The 23987-nt window shown below is 44.4% G+C and overlaps 1 protein-coding gene across 1 annotated transcript in view; it reads left to right on the top strand.

The window, feature by feature from the left end:
* Positions 1-19909, top strand: part of LOC140409189 (endothelial lipase-like) — a 38795-nt gene extending 18886 nt beyond the window's left edge. The window contains exons 4-10 of the mRNA XM_072497427.1: positions 738-849; positions 2409-2633; positions 5046-5288; positions 6327-6447; positions 9636-9857; positions 16470-16574; positions 19383-19909. Coding sequence (XP_072353528.1) covers positions 738-849; positions 2409-2633; positions 5046-5288; positions 6327-6447; positions 9636-9857; positions 16470-16574; positions 19383-19395 — 1041 coding nt within the window. The 3' untranslated portion in view covers positions 19396-19909. The remainder of the gene's footprint in view (positions 1-737; positions 850-2408; positions 2634-5045; positions 5289-6326; positions 6448-9635; positions 9858-16469; positions 16575-19382) is intronic.
* Positions 19910-23987: the final 4078 nt, after the last annotated feature.

Below are 23987 nucleotides of genomic sequence, written 5' to 3'. Positions count from 1 at the left end.
ATCTTCACCCACAGAAATAGCATGTCCCAATGCAAATCTCTTCCTGCACCGCAATGAGGCAGACTTTCAGCCACTCCCAAAGCTAGTAATTTCCAGAACAGGTTGCTAGTCTGTCGCCAGGAGCGTACAACATGAGGGGCATCACTCCACATCAAGCATGGCTGACCAGGAGTCTTATAACCAGCCATTGATGTGTTGGAAGGATTTGCAGGTTGATACACTCAACCTGTTTGGCCATATTATGAACGCACCTTCCTTGGCCATCAAACCCTGGGGTGGGACTTGAACCCGGAGCTTCTGGCTCAGAGGCAGGGATGCTACCCACTGCGCCACAAGACCTCCTCCATCTAGCAGAGTTGCCAAATCCCAAGATTCAAATAGGCAGAATGCTCTGGAGTGGCAGCCTGGTTTATAATGAAAAGCAGCATTATGGTTAGCTACATAAGGCTAAGAACTGAAACACTATTCTGGCCCATTATAACAACTGGACAGCAGTGTCAGTCAGTCCAAAGACACATCTTAAGCTCCTGCAGGATAAGGGCTTTTTGGACCTATCTTTCAGTGGAGCAGTACATTAAGTCCGCAACAGAATTCACTGTCCTACCAGGTTAGATATTTATTTTCCCTTTTAGGAACATGACCAGTAGTACTAAATGATCAGCTCACTTTTTTTATCAGTTGTTACTGTGAAAAGACAATTGTCTAATTACATATTTTAAAACCTTCTCCAACTGCAGAAGGTGACTGATATACCGCTCCAGAAAGTGCATATGATTGGCTACAGCTTGGGAGCACATGTTGCGGGATTTGCAGGAAAAGCCACACAAAATAAAATTGGACGAATAACAGGTATGAATTGATGGAGATGGGTTGAACTTGTGACGATGTGTATTAAGTGTATAAGTATTGGACACCAATTTGACCAAGGCACAGTACACTGTTGACTTTACTGTGGTGAGTTCATAGCAGTCTGCCAGTTGATCCCACAGGAGATATAAAGTGAGAGTGAGCCCCTTCTTCTGAGAATGGGATGGGGTGAAAATTGAGATGGCTTGCCTCCTGGCGCTCATCGCAAAAAAAAATCAATGCAGGAAATGGTACTTAGAATATGTCTGAACTATATTAACTGAAGGAGTTTTGAGGTATTGAATTGTGAAATACTTTCATTTGGTTGGGGAGTCAATGATAATGGCCCAGCAATTTAATATAATTACCAAGGGATTTCTTTATGAGGAGAATTGTTGTGGATGGATTAATTGAGGCAAGGACTTTACCTCAATGTCAAACATTTGAAGCAGAACAAAATACAAGGCTATAGGGAGAGACTAGGGAGGAGGGATCAGTTAAACTAGAAGGCAACAAACGCAGATTTAATAGAATCAAAGCAAAATACTGCAAATGCTGGAATCTGAAACAAGAATGGAAAATGCTGCAAAAACACAGCAGGTCTGGCAACATCTATGAAGAGAGAAAATAGTTAATGTTTTGAGTCCACATAATTTTTCTTCAGAGCTTTAAAGAGCAGACTTAATAGACTGAATTGCCACCTTCTGTGCTGTAAATGTTCATAATTCTATGATTCTATCTCAGCCAGGGCATGCATTCGAATATTACACACAAATAAGCAACAGGGAAAATTAGCTAATGCTCCAACTCTTGATTGCTTGGAAGAGATTCTAGGAGGGTAACATGCGAATTTTAGATGAGAATAGACTCAGGCTTGTTTGTGATAGCTGTCATCATTGAATAATGTGAATCACAGAATCTTTAACGTGCAGAACGGTAGCATTGTGGATAGCACAATTGCTTCACAGCTCCAGGGTCGCAGGTTCGATTCCGGCTTGGGTCACTGTCTGTGCGGAGTCTGCACATCCTCCCCGTGTGTGCGTGGGTTTCCTCCGGGTGCTCCGGTTTCCCCCCACAGTCAAAAGATGTGCAGGTTAGGTGGATTGGCCATGATAAATTGTCCTTAGTGTCCAAAATTGCCCTTAGTGTTGGGTGGGGTTACTGGGTTATGGGGATAGGGTGTGACCTTGGGTAGGGTGCTCTTTCAAAGAGCCGGTGCAGACTCGATGGGCCAAATGGCCTCCTTCTGCACTGTAAATTCGATGATAATCGATGAGAAGGAGGCCATTTGGCCCATCAAGTCAACACGGGCCCTCTGGAAGAGCATTCTACCTGGTCCTGCTCCCATTCAGGCGGCTTCAGTCACCCGAGGGAGGTCATGGTTGGTACCCCAAATGAGTCCCCTTTTTCAGGACAGGAAGTGAGGAAAATCACTACCACTTCTTAGTAACAAAAGTGGGCTATCTCCATACAGCATAGGAGGGCCAGAAAACAGTGAATACATGGAATTCTGTGGAACAGAGGAGGCACTTATGCAATTAATAAAATCATTTATTTTCCAGGTTTAGATCCAGCTGGTCCATTGTTTGAAGGGACTGCCCCTGATAATCGACTTTCCCCTGATGATGCAGATTTTGTAGACGTGCTACACACGTTTGCATATGGTACTCTGGGAGTTAGCATTGGCATTGAACAGCCTGTTGGTCATATTGATGTATATCCAAATGGTGGCAGTTTCCAGCCTGGATGCGGCCTTCATGATGTCTTCAATGCCTTAGCCTATGGAAGTAAGTACTTATTTTATTATTTTGATCCCTCCATCCTGAAACTGTTTGTTAATTGCAATTTGTGTTCATGAAGAATGTTGTTTGCCTGATGGATAAGTCAGTAAAATCATTGCCTGTTTTACCCCTGATGAACAGCGAAGCTCTATTGCTTTTCACTGAGACTTATGATTTATTTATTTTAAAAAAATAATTTAGAATACCTAATTCTAATTTTTTTCCAATTAAGGGGCAATTTAGCGTGGCCAATCCACCTACACTGCACATCTTTTTGGGTTGTGGGGTGAGACGCACACAGACACGGGGAGAATGTGCAAACTCCACATGGACAGTGACCTGGGGCCAGGATCGAACCTGGGTCCTCGGCACCGTGAGGCAGCAGTGCTAACCACTGCACCACCGTGCTCTCCTCTTATTATTAATACTTGGCCTACATTTGAAACCAACCTATGACCTGACTTAATTGCAAGTAATGCCATGGATGTCTACAAAAATATTTGCAAGACACATGCGCCATGATCTGATTTAATGGTGGAGCAGACTCGAAGGGCCAAATTGTCTACATCTGCTCCTACTTCCTGTGGTCCCAAGTTTGCTTTTCAATCTGGCTGATCTCAAATTAAGCAACAGTCAGGATATAGTGGAACTTTTAGAAGCAGGAAACGGTCTCTAAACCAAGGAAGCCTATCCCATTTTCAAAGGTCAACTCTTTTCTTCTCCCACATCCACCATCTCACATTATCCTGGATTCCCTTCTTCCCACAGAGTCCAATCACTTGTTTCTTGAATTCACTTATATTCCACATCAGTTGACTTTACTCTTAACTTATTACACAAAACTATCATTCTATGTGTAAAAACATTCCACCAAATTTTAATTTACTCAAAACCTTCTAATTTTTTTAGTTCTGTGTCTTGACATCTGAGCCCATCAGCTGCTTTGGGTCAATTTTGCCTGCTCCTCAAAACATTGAAAGTTTAATTAGACTTGAATGGGGCTCTAATATTTGCTTGAGTCTTTTCAAAGAATCATAGAATCTCAACAGTGCAAAAGGAGGCCATTCAGCCCATCGAGTCTGCACCAACCCTCTGAAAGAGCATCCTACCCAGGCCTACTGCCCCGCCCCATACCTCAATTTCGACCTCCAGTGACTGTCTGTGTGGAGTTTTCACGTTCTCCCCATGTCTGCGTGGGTTCCTCCGGGTGTTCCTGTTTCCACCCACAGTCCAAAAATGTGCAGATTAGGTGGATTGGCCATGCTAAATTGCCCCTTAGGGTGGGGTTACAGGAATAGGGCAAGAGATTGGACACATAGGGTGCTCTTTCGATGGGTCCGTGCAGACTCATGGGCCGAATTGCCTCCTTCTGCACTGTAGGGATTCTATGATTCTATGATTACAAAGTGCAAACTCCACACTGACAGTCACCCAAGGCTGGAATTGAACCCCGGTTCCTGGTACTGTGAGTCAGCAGTGCTAACCACTGTGCAATCATAGGGTAGGGCAGCACGGTAGCACAGTGGTTAACACAGCTGCTTCGCTGCTCCAGGGTCCCAGGTTCGATTCCCGGCTTGGGTCACTGTCTGTGCGGAGTCTGCACGTTCTCCCTGTGTCAGCGTGGGTTTCCTCCGGGTGTTTCCTCCGGGTGCTCCGGTTTCCTCCCACAGTCCAAAGATGTGCAGGTTAGGTGGATTGGCCATGCTAAATTGCCCTTAGTGTCCAAAAATAGGTTGGGTGGGGTTGCTGGGTTACGGGGATGGGTTGGGGTGTGGGCTTGGGTACGGTGCTCTTTCTAAGGACCGGTGCCGATTCGATGGGCTGAATGGTCTCCTTCTGCACTGTAAATTCTATGATACTATGATTCTATGGTCATGCCACCCCGTCTTTTCTGCTTTAAGGACACCGATCCCAACTGTAAGATCCTAGTGAGGTTTAGTTGAAGTTTCCAAGACTCTGAAGAGAACTGATATTAAGGGAAATGGGCCCAAGACAGGTTAATGGAGTTAGGCCACATCAGCCATGATCTCATTAAATGGCAGGGCAGGCTCAAGAGGTTGAATGGCCTACTCCTGTTCCTATGTTGCTTTGTTGCTCATTTCCACTGACTTTTAAAGGGTATCAGCGTCACTAAAATGGGCGTCAGTAAAGTAGGGATAATTTAATGCCCATTCCTAGTTGTTTGTGGAAACCTTGTCTAAACCTTCGGTATAAATGCTATTATCTGTGATGCCCTCCATATTTGAATAGGCTCTGACACCCACTTCCTAGGTTACTGTTGAACAATTGGTGAGTGCGGGAAGACAGCCAGCACCTGTGGAACCGGAGCTAAGCTCTCTGTCAGTTCCTTCAGGAGGGATGAGGGGAACGTGATGAGATTGTTGAATGTTAGAATAATTTCCTTATTTCTATTGGCAGCTATTGGCGATGTTGTTTATTGTGAACATGAGCGATCAGTGCACCTCTTTGTCGACTCCATCCTGAACCAGGATAAACAGAGCCTGATGTACCGATGCCCCGACACTAAGACATTCGAAAAGGGGATGTGCCTCAGCTGTCGGAGGAATCGTTGCAACAAACTGGGCTACAACATTAATAAAATCAGAAGTAAACGTAGCAGCAGGATGTACCTGAAGACAAGAGCAGATATGCCCTTTAAAGGTGAGTAACAGAATAGATTGGTGTCGTGGCAGAGTCGATATCTGTCTAAACTACCATAAAAAAAACATTTTAAAGTGCTCTATCTGGAAATGACTCATATGTGAGATATTTATGCGAAATCTAAAATGTTTCAAGGCACTTCCTACAAAAAACCATCCATTTAGTGCAAAACTGAATAGCAGGTAATTCTACGAAACATCAAAACTGTTGTTGTTGCGTCCCGTAGTGGGAAGTCTGAGATTAGAAATTCACTTTGTGTTAATAGAGTCACAACCCAAGACCTACCACTCCAAGTTTTTAAAAAATTTGTTCATGGGACGTGGGCGTTGCAGCCTGTGCCAGCATTTATTGCCCATCGCTAACTGCCCTTGAGGGGGCAGTTAAGAGTCAACCATGTTGCTGTGTATCTGGAGTCAAATGTAGGCCAGACCAGGTAAGGATGGCAGATTTCCTTCCCTAAAGGGCATTAGTGAACCAGATGGGATTTTACAACAATAGACATTGGCTTCATGGTCATCATTAGACTTTTAATTCCAGATTTTTACTGAATTCAAATTTCACCATCTGCAGTGGCGGGATTTGAACCTGGATCCCCACAGTGGGCTAAACAGCTGGCTTGTAATGCAGAACAAGACCAGCAGTGTGGGTTCAATTCCCGTACCAGCCTCCTTGAACAGGTGCCGGAATGTGGCGACTAGGGTCTTTTCACAGTAACTTCATTGAAGCCTACTTGTGACAATAAGCGATTATTATAAAATTATTATAAGTATTACTCTGGGTCACTGGTTTACTAGTCCAGTGACAATATCACTACGCCACCGCCTCCCCTGCGCATATAACAATCCCAGTTTTTTGTACTTGTTGACTTTGAACAGCTGGGATCCATGCTGTAAAGGGAAAAACAATCACAAAATAACCACAAAGAGTTTTCGAACTTTTATTCCAGGCTCCAACGCCAGAACTGAATCAGATAGGGGCTTTGAAAATGTATCTTCTTATCTTCTATGGACTAAAATATATTTTATACTTCTTTTACAGTCTTTCATTACCAGTTAAAAATACACTTGTTCAGTTCAGAGGAAATACAAGATTGGAACCCCAAGTTGTATGTTAACTTGTATGGGACCAGTGGAGACAGCAAGAAGGCCAGTATCGAAATGTACGTAATATATCTGTACTGTAGGGATTCTATACTTCTATTCTATTGGGCAGCACGGTAGCACAAGTGACTAGCACTGTGGCTTCACAGTGCCAGGGTCCTAGGTTCGATTCCCTGCTGGGTCATTGTCTGTGCGGAGTCTGCACATTCTCCCTGTGTCTGCGTGGGTTTCCTCCGGTTGCTCCGGTTTCCTCCCACAGTCCAAAAGCATGCAGGTTAGGTGGATTGGCCATGATAAATTGACCTTAGTGACCAAAAAGGTTTTGGAGGGGTTATTGGGTTACGGGGATAGGGTGGAAGTGAAGTTGGTTAATTGGGTCGGTACAGACTCGATGTGCCGAATGGCCTCCTTCTGCACTCTATGTTCTATGTTATACATCTATACCTCTGTACTGTAGGGATTCTATACTTCTATAGTGTAGGGATTCTATACTTCTATACTGTAGGGATTCTATACTTCATACTGTAGGGATTCTATACTTCTGCACTGTTGGGATTCTATACTTCTATACTGTAGGGATTCTATACTTCTATACATCTGCACTGTTGGGATTCTATACTTCTATACTGTAGGGATTCTATACTTCTATACTGTAGGGATTCTATACTTCTATACTTCTGTACTGTAGGGATTCTATGCTTCTGTACTGTAAGGATTCTATACTTGTGTACTGTTGGGATTCTGTACTTGTGTATTGTAGGGATTCTATACTTGTGTACTGTAGGGATTCTATTCTATACTGTAGGGATTCTATACTTCTATACTATAGGGATTCTATACTTGTGTACTGTAGGGATTCTATACTTGTGTACTGTAGGGATTCTATACTTCTATACTTGTGTATTGTAGGGATTCTATACTTGTGTACTGTAGGGATTCTATACTTCTATACTTGTGTACTGTAAGGATTCTATACTTGTGTACTGTTGGGATTCTGTACTTGTGTATTGTAGGGATTCTATACTTGTGTACTGTAGGGGTTCTATTCTTCTATACTGTAGGGATTCTATACTTCTATACTATAGGGATTCTATACTTCTATACTTGTGTATTGTAGGGATTCTATACTGTAGGGATTCGATACTTCTACATTTCTGTTCTGTAGGGATTCTGTATTTCTATACTAATGTGCATGTCTTTGAAAGCCGATAGAGAGGTGGTGAGCTGTCATTTCTGGAGTGTGTATTTGTAATGTGCGTTGGAAGTAAGGGCAATTTCTGTGTGCTTCGTGGGAGTATGAGAGGAAAAGCAGGTTGAAATGTTGGGCATTGATGGTGGGAGGTGTGGAAGGTGAAAATTTGTTGTGGTCATTTTAGCCGCCCACCTGCCCAGCTTCTGTTTGGCACGTTTAAAATCTGCCCTAAAATGCCTGTTGCTACGTTTCTTACTTAAATTCTTATTTCAATTTGGTTTTTTTGCTTCTGCGGAAGCATTTAAATTTTAGAATGGTAGAGCTATTAACTGTGTATGTGACTGCTTTCCCTGCCGTATGTCAAACACCATCAGTTAACTGGAGCATGATAGTTTTCAGGGACTAGCTTGAGACTTGTGAATAAAATAACTTGCATTTCTATACATCTTTTCATGACCCCAGGTAGTCACAAAGCACTTTAAAACCAATAAAGTACTTTTGAAGTCCAGTCACTTTTGAAAATATAGCAGAAATTTGTACACAGCAAGGCGATAGTGATCAGATAATCTGGTTTAGTGATAGTGATTGAGGGATACCAGGGAGAATTCCCCTTCTTTCCAAAGTAGTGGGCACTCTTATGTCCACCTGTGAGGGCAGACACAATCTCAGTTTAACATCCCCTCTGAAGGACAGCCCCTCTGGCAGTGCAGCATTCCCTCAGTACTGCACTGAAATGCCAACCTAGATTTAGTGCTGAAGTCTTAGTGTGAGTCTTGAAACCACAACCTCTTGGTTCATAGGTGGGAGTGCTACCAACTGAGTAAAAGGCTGAAGGATAAGTAGGACCCATTTAGAGTTTGCGCAACTATATGCCAAAGGTTTGACTAGTTTTAAAAATTAAAACAATCTGCTTTTATTGATGATAATAGTAAACGTTTAGGCTCTGGGCCATTGATTATAGGATCTTAGAAGTTGCATTAACAGCACCTTTAACACACTCTGTGGGTAGCCAGCGATGAGCAAGGCAGGGCCTGGTGTTTCTGAGGATATCATTGAAATAGAGCCTTGATGCTCAGTGGGTAAATGCTTTGAAGTAACGTTATACAGAACCTTGCCTAGCTCAATCCCTTTTCTTATTGGATATAATGTCTCACCAATATAGAGGTGGCCCACTGGGCACCTTTGGCACTAAGCCAGCATCTCATGGCAGGGGAAGGTTTGTTTCCAATTGATGTGCGTTGATAGGTACAGCTCGACCCACACTTGGGCAAGAGGTTTGAGAGAAGTGACAGTGGCTAGTTACTCAGTGAGTAAGTGACAGTTCAGTCTGGTCTCAAGTTTTGTAAGGATTTATCAACCTCATCATGAAGGAGGTCAGGCAGGCTGGATGGAAGGCTGAATTCTCTGTGGGCCCAACTGCCACTCAGGTCTGGACCCCACCAGGCGCCAATAAACCTGCTTTCTCTCATGTATCAGCCACCCAGCAGAACCCAGGCACTATGGGCGTCACGGTAGCACAGTGGTTAGCACTGTTGCTTCACAGCTCCAGAGTCCCAGATTCGATTCCCGGCTTGGGTCACTGCCGGTGCGGAGTCTGCATGTTCTCCCTGTGTCTGCGTGGGTTTCCTCCGGGTGCTCCAGTTTCCTCCAACAGTCCAAAGATGTGCAGGTTAGGTGGATTGGCCATGCTAAATTGCTCTCAGTGTCCAAAAAGGTGAGCTGGGGTTACTGGGTTATGGGGATAGGATGGAGGTGTGGGCTTAAGTGGGGTGCTCTTTCCAAGGGCCGGTGCAGACCCGATGGGCCGAATGGCCTCTTTCTGCACTGTAAATTCTATGTTCCTATGAAGTGAGGAACGTTTAACCACTCCCCCAACCCCGGCAGCAGAATCCAGGTCCCAGATTAATTTTGAAACCTTCTGCCACACATTTCCTATGGTGCATCAGATTTTTGGGGCCATCACTATCAAATCAATGTTTGTGAGAAGCACAATCAGTGACAATCAGTGAAGTTTGGAAATATGCTTTGAGGTATCTAATTTTAGTTCTTTTCCAGGCCTGAGCAAGTTGCTGCAAACAGGACAAATTCCTTCCTTGTCTACTTGGAGGATGACATTGGAGACTTGCTGGGGATCAAACTGATATGGGAGGGGTCCTCGTCATCCTGGTCACTGTGGTTCAAACGTCTGTGGTATGGGTCAAGTTCTAATGAAACAGAAGACTTTAAAGAGCTGGAAATAAGGAAGATTCGAGTGAAGTCTGGAGAAATGCAGAAGAAGTAAGTCTGGACTTACCTGGGCAATTTTAACATTTGATGCTCGTGTGAACAGGGATGATATTGGACTGGCTGCCATTATACCCCTCCCATAATTTAAATTTAAAGGGACATTGGCCCTTATGCACTAGTGTGTGTCTGTATCACTAAGGGGCAGTCTGGGGCACCCGCCAATTCTAAGACATTGGACTGTCTGGCCCAACTTGATGGTGTTGATGTATTTAATTAGTTTATTAATTAGATAAATTGTTTTGGCGGGGGTGAAGATGACCTTTTTCCATGGATCCTGGGAATGATCCTATCTAGGTGCCCAAGTGGGGCCCACTTCTATCGCTTGGTTAGTCAGTGTTCTGACCAGATGTAATCTTCTGAGGAATGAAAATCTGGGAATTCCCAATGTAGGGAACCCCCTACACTGTCCCAGCTGCCTCCTGAACTAATGGTCTTGTTTGGAACAGGTGCACCTTCTGCTTCCAAGAACCAAGAAGGAAACTTCCACATGAAGCTGGGATCTGGATTTAAATTTAGACCCTTTCCGCCCTGCTCTTACCAGAGTTCCAAAGGACGTGTGCTGGGAGAACTACTGATTTTTATTTTTGGCCCCATGGTACTTGAGTTCATCTGATAGGCAGAATTTTGTGGAGTAGCCGCTTCTGGATTTATTTGTTAATTTCTGTCTATTAAATACTCTTGAACATGAAGAAACAGAAAGATTTATATATTTGCTTTGTGTTAGTTTCCCAACTCAAGTTTATGAAAGGCGCTGTTCCTACAGGAGGCTTAGCCTGATCTTAATACACTGTGATCCAAACCTATTGTCACCATGGCCTTGGAGCTCCTGTAACAATACAAGACCTTGGTTTCATTCACATTCTGCGAGTTGCGGTACATAATGTACTTAGTTACAGGAAGGCAGATAAAAACGTTACTGTAACACCTTTTTGTTGTTTGCAATTTGAATCCTCCCTGCCACAATTTTGCTATGCTGTTTTTCTTGACTGAGTGGATTTGTTCCCAGTTCTTTCTGACCTCTTTAATTTTTATTTATAATCTTATTGCGCCTCTGTTAATCTCTCTCTTGTTCCTCTTAAGATACAGATAAGCTTTCCTACTTGGGCTTGCTCCCTTCCACATTCTCACTGAATTGGAATCAGCAATTGGCAGCGGTGCTCGGTGCTGTGCTAGTGACACACGCCTGTTTAAAAATCTAGTTTTAGCAGTTTTGAGCCGAGTTACTGATTATCATACGTGCTAATACAGGTACCTGTAGGTTTATCACGCATGCACTGATTAAACGCCATTCTCATGAAGCAGTATGCATGTGCTCCTTGCACTCATTTCCACTGAAGCACACAGCACTGTGTTTCAGGATGGTTCAGGGGCTGAATGGCAGGAGACCTAGAGGTTGTGGGATGTCCAGTACCTGCGTGGGAGTAGGAAGTAGTGGTGGTGGTGGTGGGGTGTGGTGGTGCTGGTGGGGGGGGGGGGGGGGGGGGGGGGGGTCCACATCATCTTCGTCTACCTTTTTTCCTGCTGCTCTGCCTCGCCTCATGTCCTCCTTCTTCCAGAGCAAGAAGAAAGGTAGAAAAATATTGGTGACTTAACCCTTCCTTTCATGTGCTGACTCGTATAAGGTAGAATAGCACAGCACTTACTGTTTTTAGGTGAAGATCACAGAGCATTTCCAAAATAACAGTTGATAGAATCTTGTTCATGTCTTGAAATGAAATGAAAATCGCTTATTGTCACAAGTAGGCTTCAAATGAAGTTACTGTGAAAAGCTCCTAGTCGCCACATTCCGGCGCCTGTTCAGGGAGGCTGGTACGGGAATTGAACCGTGCTGCTGGTCTGCTTTGGTCTGCTTTCAAAGCCAGCGATTTAGTCCTTTCCCAACACATTGCAGAAGTCCTCTTCAAACCTGTGGCAGCAAGCGAACAGTAAAAGGTGACATACCTTTGAGTTGTGCTCAAAGCCCTCAGCACCCAATCAGTTGGTCACTGTTGGTGAGGGTGTTTGGTCAAAGACTATCCACCAAACAGCTGTGGAGCCTCAGCAATGAGTGCAAGCAGGAAATTTAAGCTTCTTAAAGCTGCTTCACAATCCTCTGGGCGGCCGGTTGTATTAGAAACTTCAACTCCTATCAAGATGGTGTCTTGTGTTAAGTGTGAACTGGCATTTGGGTTTAAGACAAATCTTGGCTACCCAGAGACTCATTAACGTCACAAGTCTCTGGAACAAAATCACCCCCTTGATTTTTCACCTTGATTTTTACGTATAAAAGCCCTTGGCTGATGCTGCTTTTGTGAGAACTGTGCAGAACAAATTAATTTACAACATGACATTCTCCTCTGAGGATGCCTTCTCAATTCTGATTTGATTTGATTTATTATTGTCACATGAATTAGTATACAGTGAAAAGTATTGTTTCTTGCATGCTGTACAAACAATGCATACCGTACATAGGGAAGGAAGGAGAGACTACAGAATATAATGTTACAGTTATAGCAAGGTGTAGAGAAAAGATCAACTTAATACGAGGTAGGTCCATTCAAAAGTCTGATGGCAGCAGGGAAGAAGCTGTTCTTGAGTCGGTTGGTACGTGACCTCAAACTTTGGTATCTTTTTCCTGACGGAAGAAAGTTTCATTCTTTATTTGACAGATTAGTTTAACTCACTCTACAAGAAACTCTGGGGGTAAGAATGGGAGGATTGCACCTTTCCCATTAACAGATCACAAGCTTCCAGGTTTTACACAAATCTTTACTCCAATCAAATCCAGCCTATGAAATTCCTCCTGTGCAGATTTAAAGCTTTATTTCCTGCTTGCTGCATAGAATCATGCAGTACAGAGGAGGCCCTTTGGCCCATTGAGTCTGCACTGATAAAACTACACTAAATCTACACTAATCCCACTCTCCAGCACTTGGCCGAAAGCCTTGAATTTTATGACATTTCAAGCGCTCATCCAAGTATTTTTTAAAGGTTGTGAGGTTTCCCATCTCTACCCTCTCAAGCAGTGCATTCCAGGCTCCCACCACTCTCAAATCCCCTCTAAACCTCCTGCCCCTCACCTTAAAGTTATGCCCTCTTGTTATTAACCCTTCAACTATAGCTGCCTCCTATCCACCCTGTCCATACCAATCATAATCTTATACACCTCAATCATGTTCCCCCCTCAGCCTTCTCTGTTCCAAAGAAAACACCATGAGACTATCCAGTCTCTCCTCATAGCTCAAATGCTCCAACCCAGGCAACATTGCGGCGAATCTCCTCTGCAACCTTCTGCAATCACATCGTTCCGATAGTGAGAGGACCAGAACTGCACACAGTACTCCAGCTGTGGTGCAACCAAAGTCCTGTAGAGCTCCAATATAACCTCCCTGCTCTTATAACCCCAAGATCCCTCCATTCTCCTGAGCTTCCTAGTGTCCTGCCATTCATTGAGTACTCCCTTGTTATTCCTTCCAAAGTCTATCACCTCACACTTTTCAGGGAAATTCCATCTACCACTGATCTGCTCATTTGATCAACCCGTCTATATCTTCCTGCAACCTTCTTCCTCAACATGTGTTTACCCTTAGAGTTTTTAAGGTCGACCAACCCTCACACCACCATTTAACAGATAGTTATATCTTTTGTAAATTTGTTCTAAGCATTTACTTAGATGCCACACAATCACAGTCATGGATTCACAACCAATCAGGGTAAACTTTGCTTTCACTACACTCACTGGATTGGTAACTTGATAATAATCTGGAACATAAATACTCCTTAAAAAAAAACAACCTCAACCCCTCAGCCCTTACTAATTATCACCCATCTCTAATCTCTGCTTCCCTTCCAAAGTCTTTGAATGTGTTTTTCTTCAGTCAGATCCGAGATCTCCCACAACTCTGTTTAAATCCCTCCAGTTAAGTTTCTGCCCCTCCCACAGCAATAATGCAGTCATGACTAAAGTTATGGCTGAAATTCTCTTGATTCTGATCGTGTTGCATTGTCCCTCCTGATCCTTCTCGGATTCTCTACTTCTGCGAGTGGGATATTCCCATCCTCCTCCAGGGCTGTTCCTCTGGTGTTCAGCTTGGTGGAACCGCACTCACTTAGTTTTACTCTTATCTATCTAATCGTAAACATCCGATTGTTAACCATCTTTGGTGATGGTCTCTCTCCCTATCCCTAACACATCACCGTGGTAATTCTCCAAGGATCGATCTGCATGCTGCTCCTTGTCAACTTGATCCACAGATAGAAAGTCAGCTCCCAAATGGACTCTTCTGACTCCCAGTTCTAATGCACTGCCACATTAGTCAACCGTACCATTTCCTGTGTGCTGTCAGAATGCCTGTGCTGTAAATGAGTTGTAAATTCCTCCAACTAAACTGAAGCCAAAAAGTCTGTGCCTTCGCCACCAAGTGCATTCCCTGTCTGGAAGCGGTTGCAGAAACAGGCAGGACAAAAGTTTAAATTTGTAACTGAGAAAATCAGACTCGAGGTGCTGGGAAGCCAGGAGCCAATGTAGGTCACAGTCGAGAGTGAGTGGAATATGGACAGAATTGCTCTGGATGGGTTGAGGTTAACAGACTGGAGGGTGAGAAGCAGCTGGAGGAGAATTGGAATAGTTGAGTTGACGGGTGACGAAAGCATGAATGGGTTTTCAGCGTCACATTGGACTGGGACAGGGGCTGGAATGGTCTAATTCATGGAGGTAGAAATGCAGTCTTTCTGTTAAAACGTAGAAACATAGAAAAGAGCAGGAAGAAACCATTCAGCCCTTCGAGCCTGCTCCGCTATTCATTATGATCAAGGCTGATCATCCAACTGAATAGCCTAATCCTGCCTTCCCCCCATAAGCTTTGATCCCCTTCACCCAAAGTGCTATATCTACCTGCTTCTTGAAAACATACACAATTTGGCCTCAACTACTTCCCGTGGTAATGAATTCCACAGGCTCACCACTCTTTGGATGAAGAAATTTCTCCTCATCTCTGACCTAAATGGTCTACCCTGTATTCTCAGACTATGAACTCTGGTGCTGGACACCTCACCATAGGGAAAATCCTTCTTGCACCTACCCTGTCTAGTCCTGATAGAATTTTATAGGTTTCTATGAGACCCCCCCTCGTTCTTCTGAACTCCAGCGAATACAATCCAAACTGACTCAATTGCCCCCCATAAGTCCACCCCAGGAATCAGTCTGGTAAACCTTTACTGCACTCCCTTGAGAGCAAGAACATCCTTCCTCAGATGAAAAGACCAAAACTGCACACAATAAGAACAGTATCCCTAATTTCCCCTGTAAGCCATGGATTGGTCACCTTTCCCATTGAAGACGATTGGCAGATTAGCTCTGGGTCAAATAAGAAGCTAGAGGTAGTTTACCGTTTATTTCAACCTGGGATGTGACAAAGGCATTTTTCCTTCCACTATCAAGGGAGTCAACTGTATGTTTTAAAAGTTTTGGCAGTAACTAACACAATTTTACACCTCATAATTTGAAGCGTCAAAAACAAATAAAAAAGAGAAATAAAGGCAGTCATTGCACTCCCTTTCCTGACCTACAACCAGAAATTTACAAGTTTCTTCTAATCTGCAGACCTCTTTTACCAAATAACAATTAAATTCTGACTTTGGGGACTTCTGGCGATTGGATTTAATGGCTTTAAGTTCCAGATCAACTTGAACACGGTACTTACCATCTTAAGCTAATTGTGGGTTACATGGTCTGACTCTTCCATTAATGTGAAATAATCTGATTCTCAGTGAACACTTGCCACATTTTGCATTTGTCATGCTGAAGGGGTTACAATAATTATTGGATTTTTGATATAAATAATCACAGCAAACCAATTTAAAATTGTGAAAAGAGATGAAATGAAATGAAATGAAAATGAAAATCGCTTATTGTCACGATTTTCATTTTCATTTTCATTTCATTTTCATTTCATTTTCATTTCATTTCATTTCATCTCTTTTCACAATTTTGATGCAAGTAGTGTCTGAATTGCATCAAAATGTTCAATTTCCTCTCTATGCTGGCATTAGAATCTTGTTTATGTTTTTTTGGGTTCATATCCACCTCGACAGAATAAGATGAAATGTTCCTCTGTCTTCTGGTTGTCAGGGTCTTATGTGAAATCAGTTTGGGCAACATCAACCTCGTCCCTCAGAGGGTAGAGGCTCTTTGTTTGGCACCAACAAAAAAGGATGATTGGTGTATAAAAGATCACACTGGCACGATGGAGATGTTCTCCTCAGACTGAGCTGTTGTTGAGACACAACCGTGGTTCTGATCTGAGCGTGCTCCATACTGACAGCATGCAGCCAAGGTGGCAAAGTTTTCCATTCTCCACCACAATCATTGATGAACATTTAATTCACCCAATAAAAAGAGCCCATAATGTAACTCAATTGTGCCACTTGCTGACCTATTGGCGGATTAACACTGGCTTCCTAGACAGGGCCTTGGAATATTTACCCACACTTCGTGCTGGGTAAACACTGCAGTCTTCAGTTAGAGAGAAGGAAGCTTGAGAGAGGGAATTAGCTGATCAGAGTAAAAGGCAGGGCGGAGGAAAAGAATACTTTATATTAAATTCAAGCTGCTTTTATTCCCAGATATACTTTTTGTGCCACCAATCGCTCAGCCATGAAAATGTCACCGGGAAGTGAAATGATGTTCACCAAATGCCTGGATGGCTGGCCAATCAAAAACAAGACAAGGTACTGAGCATCATTTCACTGTTAACATCTTTGTTCACATTTCAGGATGTGTTTGTCGGTGAAGGCAAGTTGTAAATTGTTTCCCTCATGCCCTGCATCTTAATAATGTGAAACATGTAATTCAAAGCTCAGTATACATGACTGCAAGCATTTTGAATATGGCTTCACCCTGGTTGCATGTGCACAGTGATGACCGGTGTACGTTACCCCCAAAACAGGGATGGCAAGTGTTATCAGTGCTCTAATATGGGCACAATATGCAAGGGTCGTTAAGGTTCAACTTTGATTTATATTCAGCATGCTGTCCATAATGTTAGTGGAGTAAGTGAGCAGAACTCTAGTTGGTCACCATCTGTTGCAAACAGGCACTGCGAGTTTTGCGCGTGGTGTTCCAGAACAGTTTTTTCCTGGATAAACTTCACCATCCAGTCTGCGTACCTGATGCTCAATATATTGCAACTGCTGAAAATCTGAAATAAAAACAAATTGCAGGAAATACTCCACAGTATCTGTGGAGAGAAACAGAATTAACATCAGTTTGATGAACAGTTCTGATGGAGGGTCATCAATGGGAAACATTTTTAACTCTGTTTCTCTCCACTGTAGCTGTCCAACCTGCTGAGAATTTCCAGAAGTTTTTATTGTCCTTCAAAAGGCCAGTTTGATGATGGAACCATCCACCATGATATTCCTTCTCGAGGACCAGCAGCTCTCTACAGGCAGGACTTCTGCCTCTGGGGTCCTTGATCTTGGGAAGGCCCACTGCTGGCCACTTAAAATGAATGAAAATGAAATGAAAATCGCTTATTGCCACAAGTAGGCTTCAAATGAAGTTACTGTGAGAAGTCCCTAGTCGCCACATTCCGGCGTCTGTTCGGGAAGGCTGGTATGGGAGTGCCTGTGTGGCATTTAATACTAATGAGCCTCTCCAGAGCAGTCAACATGAGTCTCTCAAAGGCTCACCAGAGAGCAGGAAAGACCCCCAACATCTCCATAAAATCCAGGCCGTAGCAACAGGAGTAGGCTATTCAGGGATAACTTAAACCAGGGCTGATCTGCACCTCAACTGAATTTTTCCACTTTTGATCCTTCTTGATATCTTTACGTAATAAAAGCCTGTCAATCACAGACCTAAAAATGTCAATTTTCCCACCATCCAGATCCCCTTACGGAATATTACTCCACATTTCGCTCACATTGTGTGTGAAAAAATGCTTCCTGATTTTACTCTCAAATGGTCTGGCTCTAATTTTAAGATTTTGCCCTCTTATCATTGGCTTTCTACCTGAGGAAAACATTTTTTGCACGGGCTCTGTCAAATTCCTTTATTTTAAAAGGCACAGTTAGATCACCCTCAACGTGCTGAACTCTCGGGAATGCGAACCAAGATTATGCAAAGTACTGCGAAGACTGGAAACCTGATTCATTAAATGCTGGTATCATATTGATAAATTCATGCTGCGCCCTCTCCAAGGCCAGTACATCCTTGCTGAGATGTGAGGTGTGATTCAGCGGACTCAAGTTAAAGTCCACTGAATGTGTGTTTAGCTGAGTGCTGGCGGCTGCAGGGCTGAGAAATATCATGCTATTCAGCGGCTCTTTGCCCTTTCCTTTGGTTTGGGGCAGTTTGTCCCCGCCAAGGCCGCAGGTGGTGGAAGCAGGAAAGTCTCCTCACAGAGCGGAGCTTCATTTTGGGAAGCTGCCCCGACCTTTCCCCACCTTACAGGCTTACCATGCTCTTTTGACACCCTCTTACCCCCCAACCTTGGGGAGGACCCCGGGAACCCTCTCTCAACCCCTTCTACCTGGCAAGGTCCACCCAGGCCTGACCCCTGGCACTGCCAGTATGCCACCCTAGCTGTGTTCCTGGCACCCTGGCAGTGCCACCAGACATCCTGGCAATGCCAGGGTGGCACTGCCTGGATGCCAGGTTGGCAGTGCAAAGGTGCCTAGGTGCTAGGGGAGTGGCAGGGTTCCACCCTGCCCTGTCCCTGACCAACCAGTGGGCTACAATGGCCTTGGCGAACCCCCCAGGTGTCATTACGACTGGTCCATGTTTGTGCGGTCCAGTACGAAAAGGCGCGCTGGCGAGGTATCCTAGGCGCGGCCATTGAGTCCCGGGAGCCGGATGAATCCGGGAGGCTCATTTAAGTATTCAGATCTGGAGAGGGTGAGATGCAGATCGTGCCGGGCAGATCAAGGCGAGTGATTCACGTGAGTGAGTTTTTGCGCCCGTCACGGAGACCGATTTGGGGCTCGCATGAGATTCACCCATTGCGCCCGGATCCGCGCCAGGTGCAACGGGCTCACTGAATGGAGCCATGATGTCCAGAGCTAAACTCAAAACCAGAAGAAACAGTTCACATTTTCCACTTAACTGGAGAATATTATCGTGCCTGGTGGGTGAGATAAGAGATGTAACACAACTTAAAAGCCAAACCTCTTCATAACAACAAATCTCTATAATTTATAGTTTCAGTGGCAGTGGAGAAAGATTAAATATCAGAATATACAATCAACATTGGGAATCAGAAGAAAAATTAGGTGGAACTTCTTTCTGACAAAGGAAGTGTAAAACTTGCAAATTATTTATTATGAATGCCAGTGAGCCAAATTACATGAATGGTTCGATGTAATAGTTCAGTATGTTTCTTGAGGCTGAAGGGTAAAGCCAGTAGATGAGCTGATAACAATTTCATTGGATCAAATTGGTTTTTTCTTGTTCTTAAATTGTTTTTGCGCGCTTGACTAGAGGTTTATTTCATATCGCCCGTAAAACATTTTTTTTCCCTGTTCAATTTTTTTCAGTTTGCACTCTTAACATTGCCGCAGTGATCTTTGGAGATATGCTACAGCGTGTTCAAGTGACTTTGAAGCCTAACCTTCCTGGTCCATGATTGACGTTTTGCTGGATGCCATCCTGGAACGGGTTGCAGCTGCTGTATGCCGTGAAAGATTATTCCTGCTGAACAGTTACTTTGTTTACTCTGCTGGGCTTGTTTAGTACTTCATCATGAGAAGAGACACCCTGAGCTTTGGCTGTGACGTTCATGGACTAAGAGGTCTCACGTTGCATTCGTACTTTTCATCTTTTGCAAAGCCCACATCCAGACATTGTGCGCAAGCTGCAGCTTCAACTGCAATGACCCCCTAATGCTATAAGCCACATTGATTTTTATACTGCTGATAATTTAAACAAAAAAGTCAGTTTCATAGTCCTATTTGTATATGTTGTATCGCTACATTTTTGTACATGGTGGACTTACATTTGTTAAATGCTATTTATATCTCAAAGTGCTGTATATTTGAAAATAAAGTTATTTTTCTGTAAGAAATGGTAAGAGTAGAATGAGTGAATGAATGAAAGTGCTCAGTTTGACACCTCCTATTCAGCTGGTTCTGTCTCTTCCTGATTCTATGTGGGCACAGTAAGAAGTCTTACAACACCAGATTGAAGTCCAACAGGCTTGTTTGGAATCCCTAGCTTTCAGAGCGCAGTGAGTCACCTGATGAAGGAACTACGCTCCGAAAGCTAGGGATTCCAAGCAAACCTGTTGGGCTTTAACCTGGTGTTGTAAGACTTCTTACTGTGCCCACCCCAGTCCAACGCCGGCATCTCCACATCATGATTCTATGCGCATCAGTCATGATTCAACTTCTTCCTCAAGCAGCAGTTCTTTGGCCCAGGTCTCAACAGTCAGGAGCTTATTTGACTGGGCAGGCCTAACAGTGGAGCCTGATCCAATTCTCACTCAGCCTGTTACACGTACTGTAAGCAGGGGTAGCTACTGAGGAGAAGCACTGGCTCATGTGCCAAGACCAATTTTAATAGTCCGCACCACGCACCAGTCCGTGGTCTATTTTGCAGATCCAGGTGAAAACGACAAATCAGGTAGCAGGCCTTTGGTGGTTTGCCGATGTGTGTGAGGAAAAACAGAAGAAAGACCATCACCCCTGTCAGTGAGGCTCATTTGCATCGATCTAATGCTGGGCCTCAATTAATGCCTCCCAGAAATGTGACCCTGTGGTTGTGGCCCAGGCTATCAGATCCTGCCAGAACTTGTGCTCATTCTGGAAGATCATTAAAATGAATATTGTTGGCCTCATTGAGTGCAATCTGATAACTGTGGTTCAACACTCGCACTCCTGCCATTGAATCCTAGGGCGGGATTCTCCTGCCGCGTCTGTCCGGCGACCGGAGAATCAATGGGCCAAAGTCAATGGTCTTCTCTATTTTCCACGTCTCGCCCGTGGCGTTCTTGCGGTGGGCGGGGCGGAAGAACCCAGCCCCTAGAGTCATTACGATAGTGAAAGAGGCCTGTCAGCCCATTGAGTCCATGCTAGCTCTCTAGAGAGCAACAACTGTTCGTTTTCCTCAGCCCTATCATTGTAGTCCTGTGAGTTTATTTCCCTCAAGTACACTCCAATTTTATTTTGAAATCATTCATCATCTCTGTTTCCACCACTCTTAGAGTCATACAATCATCGAAAAGTTACAGTACAGAAGGAGACCATTCGGCCCATCTTGTCCATGCCAGCCCGAGAATACTCAGGTGTCCTTTCTAATCCCACCCTCCTGCACCAGTTCATAGTCCTTGTACTGTACTATGAGCTAACGAAAACCGCTCTTCCTTGTCTACCTGACCTAACCTTGTCATAATCGTGCACACCTCTATCAAATCTTATCTCAATTGACTTTGCTCCAAAAACTGCCCCAGCTTCTCCAAGCTCACTTGTAGTTAAAATCCCTCATAGAGCCTTACAGCATAGAAAAGGCCCTTCCGCTCATTGAGCCTGCACAGACAATAACTACCCAAATCTCCCGCTATTTCTGCTTTCCCCAAGGACAGCATGGTGGCACAGTGGTTAGCATTGCTGCCTACAGCGCTGAGGACCTGGGTTCGAATCCTGGCTCTGGGTCACTGTCCGTGTGGAGTTTGCACGTTCTCCCTGTGTCTGTGTGGGTCTCACCCCCACAACCCAAAGATGTGCAGGATAGGTGGATTGGCCACGCTAAATTGCCCCTTAATTGGAAAAAATAATTGGGTACTCTAAATTTATTTATTTTTTAAATTCCACCTGTCCCATACACTTGAGTGTGATGGTGTTTCAAGTGCTCATCCAAGTGCTTTTTAGAGGTCGTGAGGTTTCCAGCCTCCACTACCTTCCCAGGCAGTGCATTCTAGATTCTCAGCCCTCTCTGAGCTAAATTTCTGTTCTCAAACTCCTTGGAATCTCCCGCCCCTTAGCCTAAAACTATGCCCTCTTAAGATTGACCTCTCAACCAAGGGGAACAGCTGCTTCCTATTTACCCCGTCCAAACCCCTCCATAATCTTATATCCTCAACCATATCCCCCCTCGGTCATCTCTGCTCTAAGGAAAACGATCCAAGCCTATCCAATCTCTCCTTACAGCTCAGATGATCCATCCCAGGCAACATCCTGCTGAATCTCCTCTGTATCCCCTCCAATGCAATCACTCCTTCCCAAAGTGAGGTGACCAGAATTGCACACAGTACTCCAGCTGTGGCCTAACCAATGTTCTGTACAGCTTCAACATAACTTCCTTGCTCTTATATTCCACAACTGATAAAGGCAAGTGTCTTCTTAACTACCCTATTCACCTGCTCTGCTGCCTTCAAGATCCTCTGTTCAGGGCAGCACGGTGGCTCAGTGGTTAGCACTTTTGCCTCACGGCACCGGGGTGCCAGGTTCGATCCCGGCTTTGGGCCACTGTCCGTGTGGAGTTCATGCATTCTCCCCGTGTTTGCGTGGGTTTCGCCCCCACAACCCAAAGATGTGCAGGGTAGGTGGATTGGCCACATTAAATTGCCCCTTGATTGGAAAAAATGAATTGGGTACTCTAAATTTAAAAAAATATATATCCATCTGTTCCTCTGAGATTCCTAGTGTCCTGCCACTCATTACATACTCCCTTGTCCGGTTTCTTCTTCCAAAGTGCATCACCTCGCACTTATCAGGGTCAAATACTATCTGCCACTGCTCTGTCCATCTGACCAACCCATCTGTATCTCCTGTAACCCATGACCCTCTTCTTCACTGTTAACCACCCTACCAATCTTGTGTTGTCTGCAAACCTACTTATCATTCCCCGCACATTGTCATCTGTATCATTTATATACATAACAAACAATAAGTGACCCAGCACTGATCCCTGTGGTACATTGCTCGACACCAGCCTCCAGTTACTCAAACAGTTACTCATCTCTGGAACCAATCCGGTAAGTCTTCTTTGCAGCCTCTCAAGGACCCCCACATCCTTCCTAATTCGTGGTGACCAGAACTCAACCAAATACTCTTGGTGAGGCCAAATCTGAGCTATATAAAGGCTCACTATAATTTCCTTGCTTCTGTGCTCTATGCAACTATTTCTGAAGCCCAAGATCCCGTTTGCTTTGTTAATTATGCTCTCGGTATGTCCTGTGTTGCTCTCTGGTTGGCTCTGAATATGGCGGTCAATATGGTCACCTTCCTTAATCCTAATTATGTTTGCTCTAGAGTCACCAGGTATCTTTCGATACCGCCACAAAGTTCAAACCCGAATACTGATCAAAGAGCCAATACACCAGTTAGTTAGTTCAAAGTCAATACTATTTATTTACACACACAGTAATATCTACTCATGCACAAAATACTACAGACTAAACTATCACGACTGCTAAAGCCTATACTTAGCTTCGGGCGCCCACTCAGTCAGAGGAACAATGGCCATTGTTCGGTTCTGAGCCTGCTGGGGTCGAAGTGGTAGAGGGGAAACAGCTAAGGTCGTCAGTCTGGTAGCGAGCGTTGACCTTGGACTTACTTGGAGCTGGTGGACGGGTCTCTCCGCTGCGAGAGCCAAGTCCAAGCGAACGATTCTCTCTTGGGGCCTTCTTCTTATACCTGAAGGGGGCTTCGCTCACTTTTAGGCGGGGCTTGAACTTGGCCCCAATTAATTGGACCGCATCTTGATCATCCGCATTGATCCTGACCAATAAAGGGGGTGGGTGCCCTGATGGCTGGTCGTGTCCTAGGTGGCCGTTGGCCTGTTTTGTTTTCTGCTTTCGGTTTGGGGAACTGGCGCCGCGAGGTCTGGAGCCAAATCAGTGACTTAAGTATCTCCCTTTGTTCCCGGAGATGGGCCATTCATATGCTAATGGGCCTACAGTTTCAGCCTTGTCTGGGAGCTGCGGCTCCAATATGCAGACAGGCTCTGTGCCTGCTTGCTTTCTTAACATTGTCTATTTTTCCCTGCAATCTTTGCAAATGTCCATTTTGTGTTCTGGAAGTGGCCATCCCAGATGGCTACACACCCTCCTTGTGATCCTCAATGCGAAGGGTGAAGGATCAAATAACCGTGTCGCCTTCGTTCTCCTCCCAAGTTGGGCACCCGTAAGCACTTCATAGGCTCTA

This window comes from Scyliorhinus torazame, chromosome 3, assembly GCF_047496885.1.
Source record: "Scyliorhinus torazame isolate Kashiwa2021f chromosome 3, sScyTor2.1, whole genome shotgun sequence".
NCBI classification, from domain to species: domain Eukaryota; kingdom Metazoa; phylum Chordata; class Chondrichthyes; order Carcharhiniformes; family Scyliorhinidae; genus Scyliorhinus; species Scyliorhinus torazame.
Note: the sequence above shows the minus strand (reverse complement) of the source record. Positions and strands in the feature narration are given on the sequence as shown.